The sequence below is a fragment of the Aquila chrysaetos genome, chromosome 17 (genome assembly GCF_900496995.4).
Source record: "Aquila chrysaetos chrysaetos chromosome 17, bAquChr1.4, whole genome shotgun sequence".
NCBI lineage: Eukaryota > Metazoa > Chordata > Aves > Accipitriformes > Accipitridae > Aquila > Aquila chrysaetos.
In genome coordinates this window covers 2,191,854-2,207,064 of record NC_044020.1, presented here as the reverse complement: position 1 = coordinate 2,207,064, position 15,211 = coordinate 2,191,854, and the positions used below count along the sequence as shown (strand labels likewise).

Genomic DNA, 15,211 nt, shown 5'->3' with positions numbered 1-15,211 from the left:
CCATCCCGGAGGAGGGAGGAAAGGAGAGGGGGCCGCCATCTTTGTGAGGGGCGGGGCGGGGCTGCTCTTCTTAAAGCGGCAGCGGCTTATTCCATTGGGGAGGTCTGATCCCGGGTCTGGCCATTCCCTGGGCTTGCGTCACCCCGAAATTTAGGGAAAAAAACCAGGAGTTCTGGAGCGTGGCTGCATTCACAGGCCGGTGCGTTTAAGACGCTGGCAGCGTGCGAGGGGGGGACGCGGGGGGTGGAAGGGACTCACCGCGGCTGCTTTAAGAGCAGGGCCCGCCCCGCGCGGTGGCGGCGCCGGGGGGGCGGAGCGAAGGTGACGTCACCGCATGACTCTGTTTTTATGAATGAAAAGAATCCGCGGGTGAGTAATCGCGGGGAGCGGGGCTGGAGGTGCCGCCCGACGGCCCGAGCCGGCAGCGGCCCCGCGGGGACCAGCGCAGCCGCCCGGTAAGCGCCGGCCGGGCCGGGGAGAGGCCGGGGGTGGGGGGAGAGAGACCCCGCCGGGGTGGGCGGTGGGGTCCGGTACCGGCGTGGAGGCCGCTCTGTCGCCACCAAGCACCGGGACCGGGACGGGGGGGGGTGTCCGCCCTCGGGGCCGGCCGTCCTTCCCTCTCGAGTGCCGGCCACCGCCCCGGAGGGAACCGTGAGCCGGGGGAACGGCGGTGGCTCCCCGGCCCGGATTGCATCAGCTTCCAGCCGCCCCGGCTCCACCTTCCCCGCCGTCCCCTTCCAACCCTTCACCTCCCCGCGGGGCGCTCCCGGTCCCCCTCGTCCCTCCGGGGGGGGGCGGTCCCCGGGGCTCCCGCCCCAGCCCAGGGACGGGAAGGGACCGGCTACCGACGAGGAGGCAGGAGCCGCTTCCCTGACTTCCCCCCCCCCATCCCCGGGCCGCTGAATCTCGGGGAGGTCGCTTCTCGCCCACCCACGCTGCGTGGCCGCTGTCGCGACCCTTTGCCCCCCCCCCGAAACCTGCGGACACCCCGACCCCTTGCACCGGGAGCCGCGGTGCCTTCACCCGCCGGGCAACGGGGGCGGTGGGGCGGCACCTCCACGCGTGTCCCGGCTGGGTGGCTCGGTCACCATTTCCCCCCACTCCCCCCCCCCCCGCCGTGGAGCTGCTGCTTTTACTTTCTTTTTAGCCTCGGGCGGATCTCGCCCAGGTTTCCTCCCCGGGGGGAAGCCTTGGCCTCCCGGGGAGGTTTTGGGTCCCCTGGGCAGAGCAGCATCCCGACCACCTCGGGGTGGGAGGAAGGAGGGATGGAAAGTCCAGCCTTCCGCCGTTGTTATTATTATTTTTTGCAGTCATTATTACTATTATTATCATTATTATTCCTACCTGCTTTTTTTTAAAGGAGTAGGGATAAGTCCGATGCCTGGTGTGGGGGAGGACATGGGTGCCGGGCAGGGGGCCGGCAGGGCCGGTGCCCTCGGTACCGGGGCGAGGGGCACGGGCTGGCACTAACTGGCTTTTCTCCTGGATGCTCGGCAGGGCCAACGTGAGGCAAGAATGGCTGCGGACGGGCTCTCCAGCAAGGCCCTGAAGGTGAGCACTGGTGGGACTGGGGGGCGTGAGTAGGGCGGGGGTCTGGTTTCGGGGGTCTCAGGCGACCACCCCTCTCTCCAGCAGGTGAAGCAGGAGCTGGGAGAGAACACGCCGCTGCTGTCGGACGTGGAGCTGATGGGGCTGTCGGTGCGGGAGCTCAACCACCACCTGCGGGGCCTCTCCAAAGAGGAGGTGGCGAGGCTGAAGCAGCGCCGGCGGACGCTGAAGAATCGGGGTTACGCTGCCAGCTGCCGGGTGAAGCGCGTCTGCCAGAAGGAAGAGCTGCAGAAGCAGAAGATGGAGCTGGAGTGGGAGGTGGACAAGCTGGCCCGGGAGAACGCCGCCATGCGCCTGGAGCTCGACACCCTCCGTGGCAAGTACGAGGCCCTGCAGGGCTTCGCCCGCACCGTGGCTGCCCACGGGCCCCCCGCCAAGGTGGCCACCGCCAGCGTCATCACCATCGTCAAGTCCGGCACCAACCAGGCCGCCTACTCCTAGTGCTGGCCTCCGTCCCCCGGCCGGGCACGGCCCCTCCGGGGTGCCTTCCCCCACGAATTACCTCCCATACCCTCCCTGACCTCCTCCCTGCCGGGACCCGTGCCCGAAATCCTCCTTCTCCCATCCATTGACCTCCAGCTCCCCCACGTAGGCAGGGCTGCTGCAGCGTGGGTGCTGGGGCAGAGGACAGGACCCCACTGGTGGCCCCTGAAGCCCCGCAGCCCCCTCCCCTCCAACCCAGCCCTGTCCCTGCTGCAGCCCCCCTGGCCGGGCACCCCTCGGCCTGGGGGTGCAGGCAGGAGAGGGGGAAGCATCCCAGGGCTCCAAGCTGGCAGGAAAACACCAGGTGCCTCTTTTTTTGGGGAGGGCATGGGAGAGCTGAGCATGGGCCGGGCAGTCCCAGAAGCACATGCCAGGGAGGGAAAGGAGGGAAGAGTGGTTTTGCAGCGAGGGGCAGAAGGGATAAGATGGAGAGGGGCGTCAGCGTTGGGCCCACAACTTGCTCCACGGCTGGAGCAGGGTGGGAGGTTGCAGCGTGGCTGGAGACTCCAGGGATGGAGATGGCGAGGGAAGGTGGCAGGTCAGAGGGGGAAGAGAAAGTGGCTGTAGGTTGGTGCCTGGTAAGGATGAATGGAAGGGGAAAGTGCCGTGGCAGCCTGCGGTGCTGGGGGAGGCCAGAGGTGACGGTGATGGAGGAGGGTCCCTCAGGCAGGGAAGTGGGTCAACCCAGGCTGTTATCCACAAAGGGGAAAAGCAGTGGTGCCGTTTTATCTGTCTCCATCACGCACATCCTTCACGCCTCTTCCTGCCTACGGGACGGGACGCTCAGCCTGGCCGGCCGGGTGTCTCTGAAACGCAGCGGCAGGAAGGAAGCGGAGGCAGCTGGAGCAGAGATAAACACTGTTTTGCTCAGCGCAGGCCGGCTCTTACAGCCCCACCGAGTGCTCCCCGGCACCCCACCACCTACAAAGCCCACAGAAAGGTGCTCCTGGCCCCTGAGAGCCAGAGCTGCGGAGGCAGAGAGAGGGGTGGAGGTGCAGGAGGTGGGAAGCAGGGGTGGAGAGCATCCCTGCTCCTGGGAGCTGTCTGGCAGGCAGGTAGGCTCCTCCCTTTGGTTTTCTGCCAGCTTGGACACCTGTGTGGGACAACCGGCTCTTCAGCAGGCTGAAATGCTGGAGAAGAGTTGGGTTTGCTAAATACAGGCAGCCCAGGGGAGGTAGGAGGAGGCAGACCCTTGGCATCTGCTGCCATAGATGATCCCCCCCACCCCTCTCCCTTTCTGCCCCTGCCTGGGTATTGCCACGCTAGCTGCCCTTGGCTGCAGCCTCCATCATCCCTCCCCGGAGAGAGGTGCCCACCGATTGTGGAGGAGGCACTGTGGTTAGCATCCCCCCCACCCCAACTCCTCTTGGGTTTATTTATTGCACGAACGTAAGTTATTTTCACGTCCTCTTTGCCATTCCGCCTCTCGGCACAGCCAGGATGTTGGTACAGAGCCGTACTTTATATTTTATATATGCAAATCACATTTTATCTTATACTTATATAGAGCAAAAAAATACTTATTTATTTTCTGACTTACAGTATGTGTCCTACCTGACTCCTCTGTATTTTGTAGACTTTACAAATAAAACAAGTTCTTTTTTTTCCACAGCGAGAGCGTGTTTGGTCATTCTTGAACTTCAGGACAGAGCTGTGTCTCGGTGAGACCAGGTTTTCTAGCTTTGCCGCAGGACATGTTAAAGAACATGCCCAAAAATGATGGGATGGGGGACAGCTCATGACCCTTTAGAACAAACACAGATTTATAGTCTCTGGAAGAAAAGGGCTCAGTAAGCAAGCTTAAGGATGAATATCACCCCCCAAGGCACTTGCTTTCAGCAGCAGTTCAGCTGTGCCGAATCATTTTTTCTTAGGAAAGATAATGCTTTTCACTAGAAAAAGTCCCTCCAGGCTGCCCTCAGACCTGGTGCAGGAGGAGAGGCAGGTGCAATCAGGGCAGCTCTACCCAAAAACTTCCCTGCTGTGTGACCTCACCACCTGACTCAGGAACAGCGAGGAGGACGGCAGGCAGCTCGCATCCGTGGGTGGCAGGAGAAGGGGAAGGAAGCGCGGCAGGCGCCTTACCCGGAGGTGAAGCCTGACCTCCTTCTCCATGGAGAAAAGCCACCCTTCCTCGGAGCCAAGGTGGAAGCGATGAGCATGTTCCCCTGACGCCCAGGCGAGCCAGGTCCCAGCCTCCCAGCAGCTTGCAGCACTCGCATGGTGCTTCTGGGTTTTACGTTCACATTCTTTCTGCAAACTGCCCCAGCCTCACCACCGCTTATGGAAGAAAAGCCCAGAGCTGCTGTTTGCTGGGGCCCGTGTCAGAGAAAGCAGCCCCCTTTCTCCCACAGGTGTTTCACACTGAGCACCCAAGATCAGGACTTATCTCTACTCCAGGTTTTGACAAATGTGTTTCGCTCCTGCCTTGGGCTATCAGTGATGTCTCAGCCCCAGGTTGCTGTAGTGCTGCTTCTCCGGCAGCTCCCGCGTACACAGACGGCATGAAGCTTTCCTCCCGAGAAGAGGACTAGGAGGACAAGACATACTGACCCACTAAGCCTCAGCCCCTGCAATGGCCAAAAACTCAAGATCAGTTCAGAGAAGTCACCCAGACAGCACCACGCAGAGGCAGGTTAAGTACAATCTATATTATCTCTATATTTTTATTTGTCATCATATTTGCTCATTTCTGCAGAGTATAACGTCACAAAGACCAAAATAGAGAGAGCGGCTTGTCGCTGAGCTCACATCAGTTAAACACGATAGGTACAAAACTAGGTGACTCTGTCTTATTTATCATACATTTTTTTTTTCAGTCATTTATATACAAAGAACTACTCTATATGGAAAAATAATAAACAAATCCCATGGGTATGTTACATGGTAAACAAAAAGGAAGGAAGGAAGGAGAGGGGAAGCAGGTGAGGAAGAGCAGCTCCAAGGGCCTACTCCTGGAACCAACACATTTGTTGGGGCCCTGGGCTACCGCAAGCAGACCTGCAAGACCACAGATGCCTTGGCCTCCTTGGTCTCAAGCTCTGGGTCTTGTAAGATATTTGTTTCTCCAAGCCAGAGCGGCTTCAGAGCCAGTCCTTGCTCTGGCACTTGCCTGTTGTGAGGGACAGCAGGAAGCTCAGAGATGATTTTGTGTGGTGTTAAAAAATATATACGTATATAAAATTATAATGCATGGCAGCTGGCTGTTGTTCGGGCACTAGTTCTTCACCAGGCTTCTCCAAAGGCAGCTAGTGCAAAAGGGTTATACTTGAAACCACTACATACAGGAAGCTTTGAGAATATCCAGATCCTCTGCACAGCATATATATGCAGCATACATTTCAAAATAATTTTAAGAAAACGCTTCCCCAAGTCCAGATCACCTTCAAGCTCAACAGGGCAATCCCAGAGAGTTCAGGTCTCGGCCACCCAACGCAGCGAAGATTACCAATTAAGTGACACCAGGACATCATCAAGGCCTGCAAATGCAAGGAAAGGGGAGGAAGGGATCACATCCCATGCCCTGCTTTCCTAAAAGAGAGGGGAAGTTTAACATAAACACCTCACACTAAAGGACTATTCATCAAAGCCATGGAGGATGGAAGGAAAGCCCATTCAGTCTTCAGCCCTGCTTTCCAGGCGGCTTATAGCATGAGGAAAAGGAGTTTTACACCAAGCCCACACAAAGCCTGGCAGATAGCGTTTGCATGTCTATTTAAGCAGCGACAGATTTAGGAAAAGCAGTAGCTAACTGCATGGCATCACAGGATGTGTGCAAATGGGGAAATCCAGCAGCAGAGAAGCTGCTGGATCCGCTGACCCTCCAGCTCCCTCAAGAGTCAGCACTGTTGCTCCCACCTCCTTCACCGTCCACCCAGACACGCGAGTACAGAAGGAGATGCTGTCCTTAAGCCTTCCCCTATCTTTTCCTCACAGCACGGAGCAAACCTGCCTCTCTTCAAGGCCCTTTCCTCCGGCTCGTGACCACAGGCTTCTGGCAGGGGTGCTGAGGAAATGAGGTGCTCTTCGCTCCCAGTCGCTTCCGAGAAAGTGAATGAGCAAGCACGTAGATTAGGATACACGAGGAAAGGTAAACTCCAGGCAGTAAACCAGACCCCAGTTCTCCTAGCAGAGCAAGGAGGGGCAATCTGGAAACACTCAGGTCTGCCGATGGCAGGGTAGGCATCAAGCGGGAGAGGAACAGAGAAACTACAGCCAAGAAGAACAGAGCAGCTTGCTCCAACCTCTCCATTTTGCTTCCTGCTTGGGGGTAGGGGCATCTGATCCATGGCACTTGAGTGTGCTCCCTGCTCCTCCCCTAGACTGTTTTAAGCAAGCAAGAAGCTTTTTCTGGTCCCTGGATAGACCTGCAGAGGAATCATTTTTATTTTGGTTCCACTAAATACCTAGGGGGCAATCCAAAACCCAACAAAAGCACGGGGAAGCTTCTTTTCCCACTCCCGTGGATGCTGGCTCCACCCTTGATAGTACTGCAGTTGCTGCACAGCCTGTGAAATGTGCAGCAGCAGCAACTGCTGCCTGGGAAACTAAGAGGGACAATTTTAACCAGCCAGGTCATGTCAGGTTTCAACTCTGCTCCAGTTTGGCCCAGAACAGCTACGGACATAAAAAGCAAAGGAGTGTGCAACATGCCTTCCTGAATACTCCAGCCTAAGGGCAAAACTTGTGCAGCTTGCAGAGGAAGTCAGTGATGACAAGCATGAGGAGAGCTACCTGCGAGAGACCAGGACCTGTTCTGGCAGCTACCGCGGGCAATCCAGACCTTTAAGAGGGGCAGCTATGTCAGCGGGTGACAGGAAACAAGAAGAAAAAACGTTTTAGTGTTTACATATCTTCCTTTCCCAAAGAGGGATGAAAGGGCCAGAGCTCTACAGACTTCCACCACCTATCATGGCCAGTCCTCAGTCTTGTTAGCACAAGACAGACGCTCCAGGGAGGCTTCTTGCCACAGGAACGCAGGGGAGATGGGAAGCTTGGACACCTGGTGATTAGAAAACCCTGCCCTTGGGAGACAGTAATTCCATCCCTGCTGAGCTTCAGCAAGCATCAGCTTTGATGGGGAGCAGGGGGGATGCAGGGAGCGGAGGAACAGGAAGAAAGTCCTGTCCTTTTCCCCCTCACTCACTCAAATACAGGACTGCACAACCAGGTGCTTAGGAGGGTGGGGGCAGATGCTCCTTACTAAGCATTCAAAGCAATGGCTATAGAGAGAACAGTCTCTGGTCTGGTCCTCAGGAATGCTTATCGCTGCATCCTAATCCCATTTCCCAAGGATCACAGAGATGTTAGTACCAGGGAGCTGGGGGAGAAAACTGCCTACATCAAACGTTCAGGAAGAGGAATACAAAGCAGTCACACTGTCCGGTTGGGGGAAAAAAAAAAAAAAAAAAAAAAAAAAAAAAAGACAAAAACCATCATTTTTGGCCACAACTCCAGGCCCTGACCAGTCACGCTCCACACCAAGCTGGGCAGGTGTGGGAGGCCAGAGCCCCAAACCCTGGAGCTTTGCTTCAATTAATTCCAGTCAACTGCTGCTGTAAGGAATGGGCTTGAGAATGGAGTCCTGGCCATTCCCCCACCTCCACACTGCTCATCATGTCCGTACCCACAAAAGCTAATGGGAAGTGCCCACTTCTGCAATCTGCACTCTCTAGGAAGTGATATGACTTGCATGTTTCTGCTTCAATAAATTAAAAAAAATAAAAAACAACAAACGAAGGAAAATGACAGCCTGTGCTGGCAGTTTCCCCTCCTAGAATTCATCATCAGAGCTCAGCAAGAGGGTCTTCTCATTGTCGCGGCCACCCGAGCAGCTGTGGGAGCGCGAGATAACGTGACTGCCGTTGCGCCAGGGTGGACCATGCTCCAGCGTTGACTGCTGGGTGTACTGCTGGTAGGCTGGGGAGAAGTTGTGGATCGCATCTTGGACAATGTCATGGGGGTTCATAGTCTCCTTGAGGCTGCTGGAGATGCTCTTCATGGGAGCACAACGACCTGTTAGGGTAAGACAGGGAGGGACAAGTGAAGAATACTGCTGCCTTCCCCCACACCCCTTAACACGAAGGTAAGGAGAACAGGGAACATGCACTCCTAGATCCCGCAGAAGTTACTTTACAGACTTCCTTAAGCAGCTGCTGAGGAAATGCCACACAAATGGTGTCAAATTTACCAGTAGTGCTCCTAAATCCAGCCACTGCTAGCCAAGTGAATCCACCTCAGCACCAAATGGGGGACATGCCATGAGAATCGGACATACCCACAGCGACAACCTCCACTACACACTACCTGTGCTGGCTTGGGTGTGCAACGAAGACAGTCAGGTAGGGAGGAGCTCCTGTAAAGGGTTTCAGAAGACAAAAAACTAAGGAAATTCTAAAAATATAGGAGAAATGGCACTTGCCATTCCCACTCACTGGAAATTAGACTGATAGGCAGTATCAAAGTGCCCACAGGAAGGAGATCATAAAAGTAGAAAGCAGCGCAAAGGACGGAAAGGAGGGGAGCAGGCAGTACTAGAGGCAGAACCACCCCACAGGTGGAGGGTATCACAGTGATACCGTGAAGGAAGCAACAGTTAGAGATTGTCCCACCCAAGTGCTGAGCACAGAGAATGGCTGCGTGTCCTTCTAGGACCCGCCATTTCTCATGGCTTCTAGGTCCCATTTCCAGCATGGAGCTTCTGGCTCTGCTCAGTCCTGGGGATGAGCTCCCCAAATGACCAAAGCATGCTGATCATCTGTGGCAATTATGAAAGTGAAGGGAGGCTGGGGTGAGAGAGCAAACCAGCTCCTTTGAGAGCCTGTGCAACTCTTTGGAGAGAGATTTGCACAGTTGCAATGGAAATGCTCTAAAGCTAGATGTTATGCCACTGCCCACAGGGCTGTTTTACAACTTATGATCCAGACAACCCTAAAGCAGCTGTGTGAGGCAGTCGAGTTATAGACCTACAAGGATGAGGGAACAAGGAATAGAGCAGGCAGTAGGCAGGCTGGGTATCAGGACAGAACAGCACCCCAATTAAAAACCAACAGAGACAAACATACAGAGCATGCTGTACCTACCGTATGGCCCATATGATGGAACAGCTGCATCAGGGACCAGTGGCCAAAGCAAGGGAGAGATAAAAAGGAGAGGAGAGAGAGACAGAGAAAGGAGAGAGAGAGAGAGAGGGGAAATGACAAGAACTGAACAAGACCCACCACTGAAACATCCCCCACTGTACTGGCCAGCAGTTTACCCTTTCATCATCCACAGATCTCATCTCCCCCAGCTGCGGCCACTGTCCTTCCAGCACCTCTGGGGCTCGCTGGCATGGAGGGATCATCTACATGAAGACTACCCAAGGGCTGCTGTCTTCCCACACCTCAGCACAGACTCCCCCCAGCAGGAAGGAACCCCTTTATTTGGAGAACACTGAATGTACTTGCATAGACTGTACACGAGAACCCCTTTTTCCCAGGGATAACATCCACCTCCCTCTTCCCCGGAATAAGATTTCTAGCAGCCCAGCCCTCACAAAGTCATTACAGGAAGATCCTCCTCCTTCAAGCCAAACATATTGCCAAAGCACAGCCTCATCTTCCTGAGCCAGATTCAAAACAGAGCCTGTTTCAGGCCCTGTCCCTCCTGCCTTCAGTCTGTTGCACAATCTGGAGCAACGGAGTTCCCCTTTGGGGAGACAGGAAGAAGGACAAACCCACTCTACCAAAAGGATGCAACTTCTTGCAGCCCTCAGGTCTGCAACAAGCTCTCGTGGGTGGCATACTGGGGAACTGAAAAGGGAACAATGCAATTTAGGCAAGGTTTCTGCCCTGCAGAGCTGTTGCACAATTAATCTGTTCAGACACCACGGAGGAGAGGATGTGATGTTTTTCCAAGCACTCAGGTTGGGAGTCATATCAGTGTGTTGGTTGCTAGAGGGACCAGTCTCCACCCAGTCTCACTACCAAATAGACATGCCATTTGCGCTGGCATATTTCCTACCTTGGGCATCAAGTCTCTTGTCCACATACACCTTGTATGTGAAGGCATGGCGTAGGGCGATGGCTGCAAAGAACATCTCCACGCAAATGATGAAGTCCTGATATCCAGCAGCTACAGTGCCTTCACCCACAGACACGTTGGCAGAGTGGATTTTGGGGATGGCACCACACTTTTCCAAGATGGCCAACAGCATCCCTAAACAAAGCAACAAGCTCATGTAAATGTGCAGAAAACATGATCAGATACTGACTGTAAGGAATGGAAATAGCTGTCTGCTGTATGTCCTAGATGCAAACCCATTTAACGCAGGAGCTACAAACTAGGGGTAGATACTCCCACCTACGCTCACCTGTACAACAGAGAAAGGAGGAATAAATGAGGCAAATATGTTTAAGCAAAGAATGTTCAAACACTGACCCTCTTCTATTCTCAGCTGATGCATAATCTGTGGAACTAGCTGTTGCAGGACTTGATTAAGTCCAGAAGGGTAAGAAGCAGTCAGGTATTTCTGTGAGTACTTCTGTCATCTCAGCACTTCCACTAACTAGAGCAAAAATTGAGGCAACAGAGCTTTTCATTTAAGCATAAAGTGGTTTTGACACACCACTGCAAGACAGATATTTCTCCCTGTCCAGAGTCAGGTGGCTGAAGAATTCCAGAGACAGCAGAGAGTGTGTGACCAGATGGCTCAAGATGATAAAATAGACAGCTTATTAGTTTGTCTGTAGACAGGGAGGATGGGCCATACTCCAACAGCCTACATTCCACCTAAGTTCCTACTCAATTAGTCTTTGAAGTGCAACTTGGTAAACTTAAGTAGGGCATTGAATAGGGAAATGCTTAGAGCCAATTAGTAAGAAGCACTAAGCTTAGGTGGAATTTCAGCTTTCTGAATGTGCCTCTGCATCATGGGTATGTATTCTGAACGTCCTTCCGCTCAGTGGTGGTTCTGTGGCAGCACAGACTGCATTCAGCCAGCTTGCTGCTTCACATGAATCACAGACATACCATTAAAATTTTATTTATAGAGCACTAAAAAAAAAGTACTGAAAATTTTTAGATGTGCCACTCTAATCAATAAAATGGCAGCATGCAGATAAAAATGTTGGCAGCTTGTGCTTTGTGATTGTTCCAGGAATGCAAAGGACTCTTCATCCAAACAGCTCATTTTGCCAGGCAGATATGCATGTGCATATGCACAGGGATAGTGAGGATTCAGGAGCATAGAAACAAAGATGAAAATGAGAAAAACAGGTTTCCCAGAGAAAAGCAATGGAAGACTATAAAACAAATATAATAATAATACAGAAAGACATTCTGGCTATTAATCAGCATCTACTCTATCAACTCTAGTGTCTGAGTCCCTGCAGAGAGCCCTTTGTGCCTACCAAGGGACAGGAAAAGCAGCTCACCTTGCCAGAAGGACAAGAAGATGACAGACTTCACCATGAAGAACTTGAGGACTGGGCTATAGGGACTGAGCAGCTCACGTGTGGCAAAGTAGAAAAGGAAGAGGGCATACAGTGCCAGGCTGACAGAGATGTTGTAGATGATCGTCACATAGAGGTAGCCGCTGGTTACACTGGAAAGAGAAGATATATGAATGCTTGAAATTTCAGCATGATCTTTTCCCCTTGCTGCTGTCAGTGGGGAGTCCGAAGACTCTGTTTCCTTCCTGCCTCCCTGTCCCATTCCCTCCCCCAAACCGAGGTAGAAAAAACCTGAAACCAACAGGTTTACCCCTGCCCTCTTTTCTCACGTGCATATTCAGCCCCTGTTGTCCCCCTGCCTTTGCCCATGGCCCAGCACACACACTGACAATAAGCACAGCTGGGCAGAGAAGGGGCAGCCAAGGCTCACATGCTAGACAAACAAACTTACTCAAAGTCACCATCCTGGTACTTGCCGAAGGCCTGAAGGATGACTGTGCTGATCGCCATGAGGGGCTTCACCACACAGAACTGCAGGGTAGCCTACAGGAATGAGAGAGGAGGAATGAGAAGGCAGGAGGTGCAAGAGGCCAAGTTTCCAAACCAGCACCACGACGGAGTGTCCACTGGGACAACTCAGCAAGGCAACACAATCCAGCGCCAACAAGGAGTCTGACCCTGCCACTTGTTAACTGATTGTGCTTGAGGACTGCAGCACCCAAAAGGAGATAAAGGAGATTCAGAAGAAGAATGTGTGCTGTTGACTTGTCCAGAATGGGAAGAAAAACCTCTCTCTAGGTTACTCCTAGAAGCTGCTAAGCTGCTCTCTTCCAGAGCTGTTTTTCATAGGCTGTGCTGCAGCACATTTATGCATGGTAACAGCATGAAAAACAAAAAATCCCACACTGTGCTATGGTACGGACATGGCAAGTTTAACAAAGCAATACTGGGGAAGGGAAGCAAACTCCAATCCACAGTTGCCATAAAGCTAGGCAAGAAGGTCGCCTGGATAGGAGGGGAACCCAGCTCTCTGAGGAGGAACTTTGACAACTGCCACCATATTAAGGCATTTTGTATACACAACAATGTGTTTTGCGAGACCAAAGTTAAGAGCTATTCTGTTGTCACCCACACGACCTTTACTGAACCTCCCCAAAGGCTCCGTGGCACTTGGGATCAGCAATATCCATTCTGCCAGCATATATCACTGCTCCTATTGGGACGACTCCTGTCAAAGCCACCCCATTCTTCATCTTTCTGGAGATGTTGAACTTCAAGATCCTAAGAGAGTGGAGGGTTACAACCCTAAAGATGTCACTCGTGTCTCCCTGAAGGAGGCTGGAAGAGCCTGGGCAGGTGCTGACCTGTGCACATGTGGCGAGGGCTGTGTATGGAAAGAAGGCAAAACCAAACAGGAATAATTGCTTTGGATACGATGCAATTTGTTAGTGGTCATAAGACTTCAAGGAGATTAAAAACCCCAGCACATGCCAGTTAGTGAGTCATTGTAAATATGTGAACTGGAAAAGGTCAAGCTAATTGGTAAACAAGTCTGTCCTCTGAGCTTCCCCTCCTTCCAATCTGGGGGTGTTTTAACCATTTCCTTGCAATCCAAACCACCACGTCCTATTTTTAGTTGCTTCCCTAGAAGATGCTACAGCATACGGGAAGCACATGGATGGTGTGTGACCTATCTGTGATGGTCACCAGACACAGACCCAGCAAAGAATCTTGATCAAGACATCTTTAAGAAAACAAGCTGTCCAGATTTTACACCGCAGCAACCAGCACACTACCTGACTGCTGGAGGGTCACAGGCAATGCAGGTGGACTGACTGACCCACACCAGGCACCAGCCTGAGAACAGTTTGGGGCAGGGGTGAAGATGGAAAGAAGGAATGGTTATAACACACAGATTCTTTCAGGACGAAAGGGGATGGAAAGAGCAGAAAATAGGCAGGTGATGGTGGGAGGTAACAGGAGTGCTGGAGTACTGAGAATGGGGATAAAATGGGCAAGGTGCTCCTTCCAGCACATTCCTCTTACTGATCATCACGATGGTGGATACCGCACAGATCAGCATTGAGATGTGTTCTGTTGCCCTTTTGCACCAGCCTTCCCAGGAATTTGCCTTGAAAGGTCTTACACAGCAATCCCGGAAGTCTAAAAGTACCAGAAAGTGAGTCTTGGTGTCAAAGATTTCTCACGAAGGCAGCATTTAATCTCAAGCCAAGAAGGACGGAAGTATTTAAACATCCCTTTGCAAGACACCTCCCTCAGCCTCCACAGCAGACTTAGCAGTTTGCAAAGGGCAGGCCTGACTAGAAGAATTGCTGCCAGATAGCAGCAAAGGAAAAGCAAAATATCCACCTAAGCCAGAGTTACCAAATGAGCTGAGGATTTGTGGAAGGCAGCAGAACTGCTCCCCCCACCCAGAATGATCAAACAAAGGGTGTACAAATGAAGCCCAAGAGAAACAGACAAAGCAGCATACTAGAAGCAGGTTAGAAAATAAAGTATCAGGGAAGAAAACAAGAAAGCCATAAGGACAGAATATGGGACAGAGACAAACACAACAGAGAAAAGATGTGGCCCTTTGAAAAAGGCCAGTTGTGCTGCAGAGATTAACACTGGATATTACTATGAGGCTGCAGTGTACCTTTGATGTTTCTGCATAAAACACAGAAGATGGGTCATGATGTGGAAGAGAAGCCAGGGCAGATATCTAGACCCAGTAACTGGAATTACAATGACCTGAGCCCTTTCAAAGAACCAGACCTGCTTCATGCTGTCTCCAGAGAAACCTCATGTGTTCATTTCAGGGAGTGAGCAAAGCCTTGACGCTCACCTGCTGTTTCATGGCAGCCAGAGGTGACTGACCTGGGATGAGCAGACAAGGGCTGTATCAAGGTTCAGATCTCCCCCATTCCCTCCCCCTCGACATACCCAATTCACCACAGACAGACTTGGTGAGCAATACTCGGTTCCTCCTACAAAGCACTGTGTCACGCTTAACCTCCACCCCCTCCTCAACTCCAGACCACAACAGCAGCACTGGGAATTCAGGAGGCTGTTACACAACTGTGGGGTGTCTGCAACACAACACAGCCATTCAATTTCTTAAAGTTGGGAGCTCTGCAATCCAGAAAGGAAAGAGGAAATCAGAATTTCTTCCCAGGTCTAACATCAGATCCAGGAGATCAGTTGGGTCTTTTGCTAGGGCCTTCCTGAAGCAGGGTTGAGTAGATAATGTTAAGATCATTCCAAACAAACAAACAAAACCACCCCGAAACACCCCCTCTTCTCAACAGTCTGCAGGCCTCTCAAAACGCAATTATAAACCCCCTCAAAGGAGTGCTCATCTCAGAAGTTCAGCAGTAAAAGGCACCATTGCCACCCCCACACACTTCATTCAATTCTGGAGGATGGCACAGTTCCTCCAGCCCATACCTGTTTGCAGAACCTCAGGAATCCAATTGAATAGGTCTTTCCCCACAGGCAGCAAGTCCCGTATACACAGCTGGACCTGAAAGAGCCAACACAAGGCGACAGGGTTCAGAAGCAAGATTTGGGCTAGAGTGCAAGATTCCTACCCTCTTTGTCTACCTCTCTGTAGCAAAGTTGCAAGACTGGTGCTTTCTCCAACCACAGTTACAGCCATACCCTCTCTTTCAGAGATATGTTTA

At 52.4% G+C, this 15,211-nt stretch overlaps 2 protein-coding genes across 14 annotated transcripts in view; one reads left to right on the top strand and one right to left on the bottom strand.

Annotated features, from left to right (window-relative positions):
• The first annotated feature begins 85 nt into the window (after positions 1-85).
• Positions 86-3,702, top strand: MAFF (MAF bZIP transcription factor F). 6 transcript variants are annotated; one of them, XM_041129462.1, is made up of 3 exons: positions 86-199; positions 1,498-1,551; positions 1,633-3,702. In XM_041129462.1, exons 2-3 carry the CDS (start codon positions 1,516-1,518, stop codon positions 2,047-2,049), a joined length of 453 nt encoding a protein of 150 aa, XP_040985396.1. In that variant the 5' UTR covers positions 86-199; positions 1,498-1,515; the 3' UTR covers positions 2,050-3,702. The 6 variants fall into 6 exon arrangements, with proteins under 6 accessions (XP_040985396.1, XP_040985397.1, XP_029896325.1 ...); XM_041129463.1 differs by having other exon boundaries at positions 96-199; positions 1,636-3,702; XM_030040465.2 differs by lacking the exon at positions 86-199 and adding an exon at positions 342-455 and having other exon boundaries at positions 1,636-3,702.
• Positions 3,703-4,732: 1,030 nt separating this feature from the next.
• Positions 4,733-15,211, bottom strand: part of TMEM184B (transmembrane protein 184B) — a 31,250-nt gene continuing 20,771 nt past the window's right edge. For 6 of the 8 annotated variants that reach the window (XM_030040459.2, XM_030040456.2, XM_030040458.2 and 3 more), the window contains 6 exons: positions 14,976-15,051; positions 11,977-12,068; positions 11,508-11,677; positions 10,096-10,290; positions 9,174-9,197; positions 4,733-8,106 (listed from right to left, as the gene is read on the bottom strand). In XM_030040459.2, coding sequence (XP_029896319.1) covers positions 7,865-8,106; positions 9,174-9,197; positions 10,096-10,290; positions 11,508-11,677; positions 11,977-12,068; positions 14,976-15,051 — 799 coding nt within the window. In that variant the 3' untranslated portion in view covers positions 4,733-7,864. Of the gene's footprint in view, positions 8,107-8,397; positions 8,447-9,173; positions 9,198-10,095; positions 10,291-11,507; positions 11,678-11,976; positions 12,069-14,975; positions 15,052-15,211 lie in introns of all 8 variants that reach the window. The other 2 variants (XM_030040457.2, XM_030040455.2) reach the window with 2 other exon arrangements.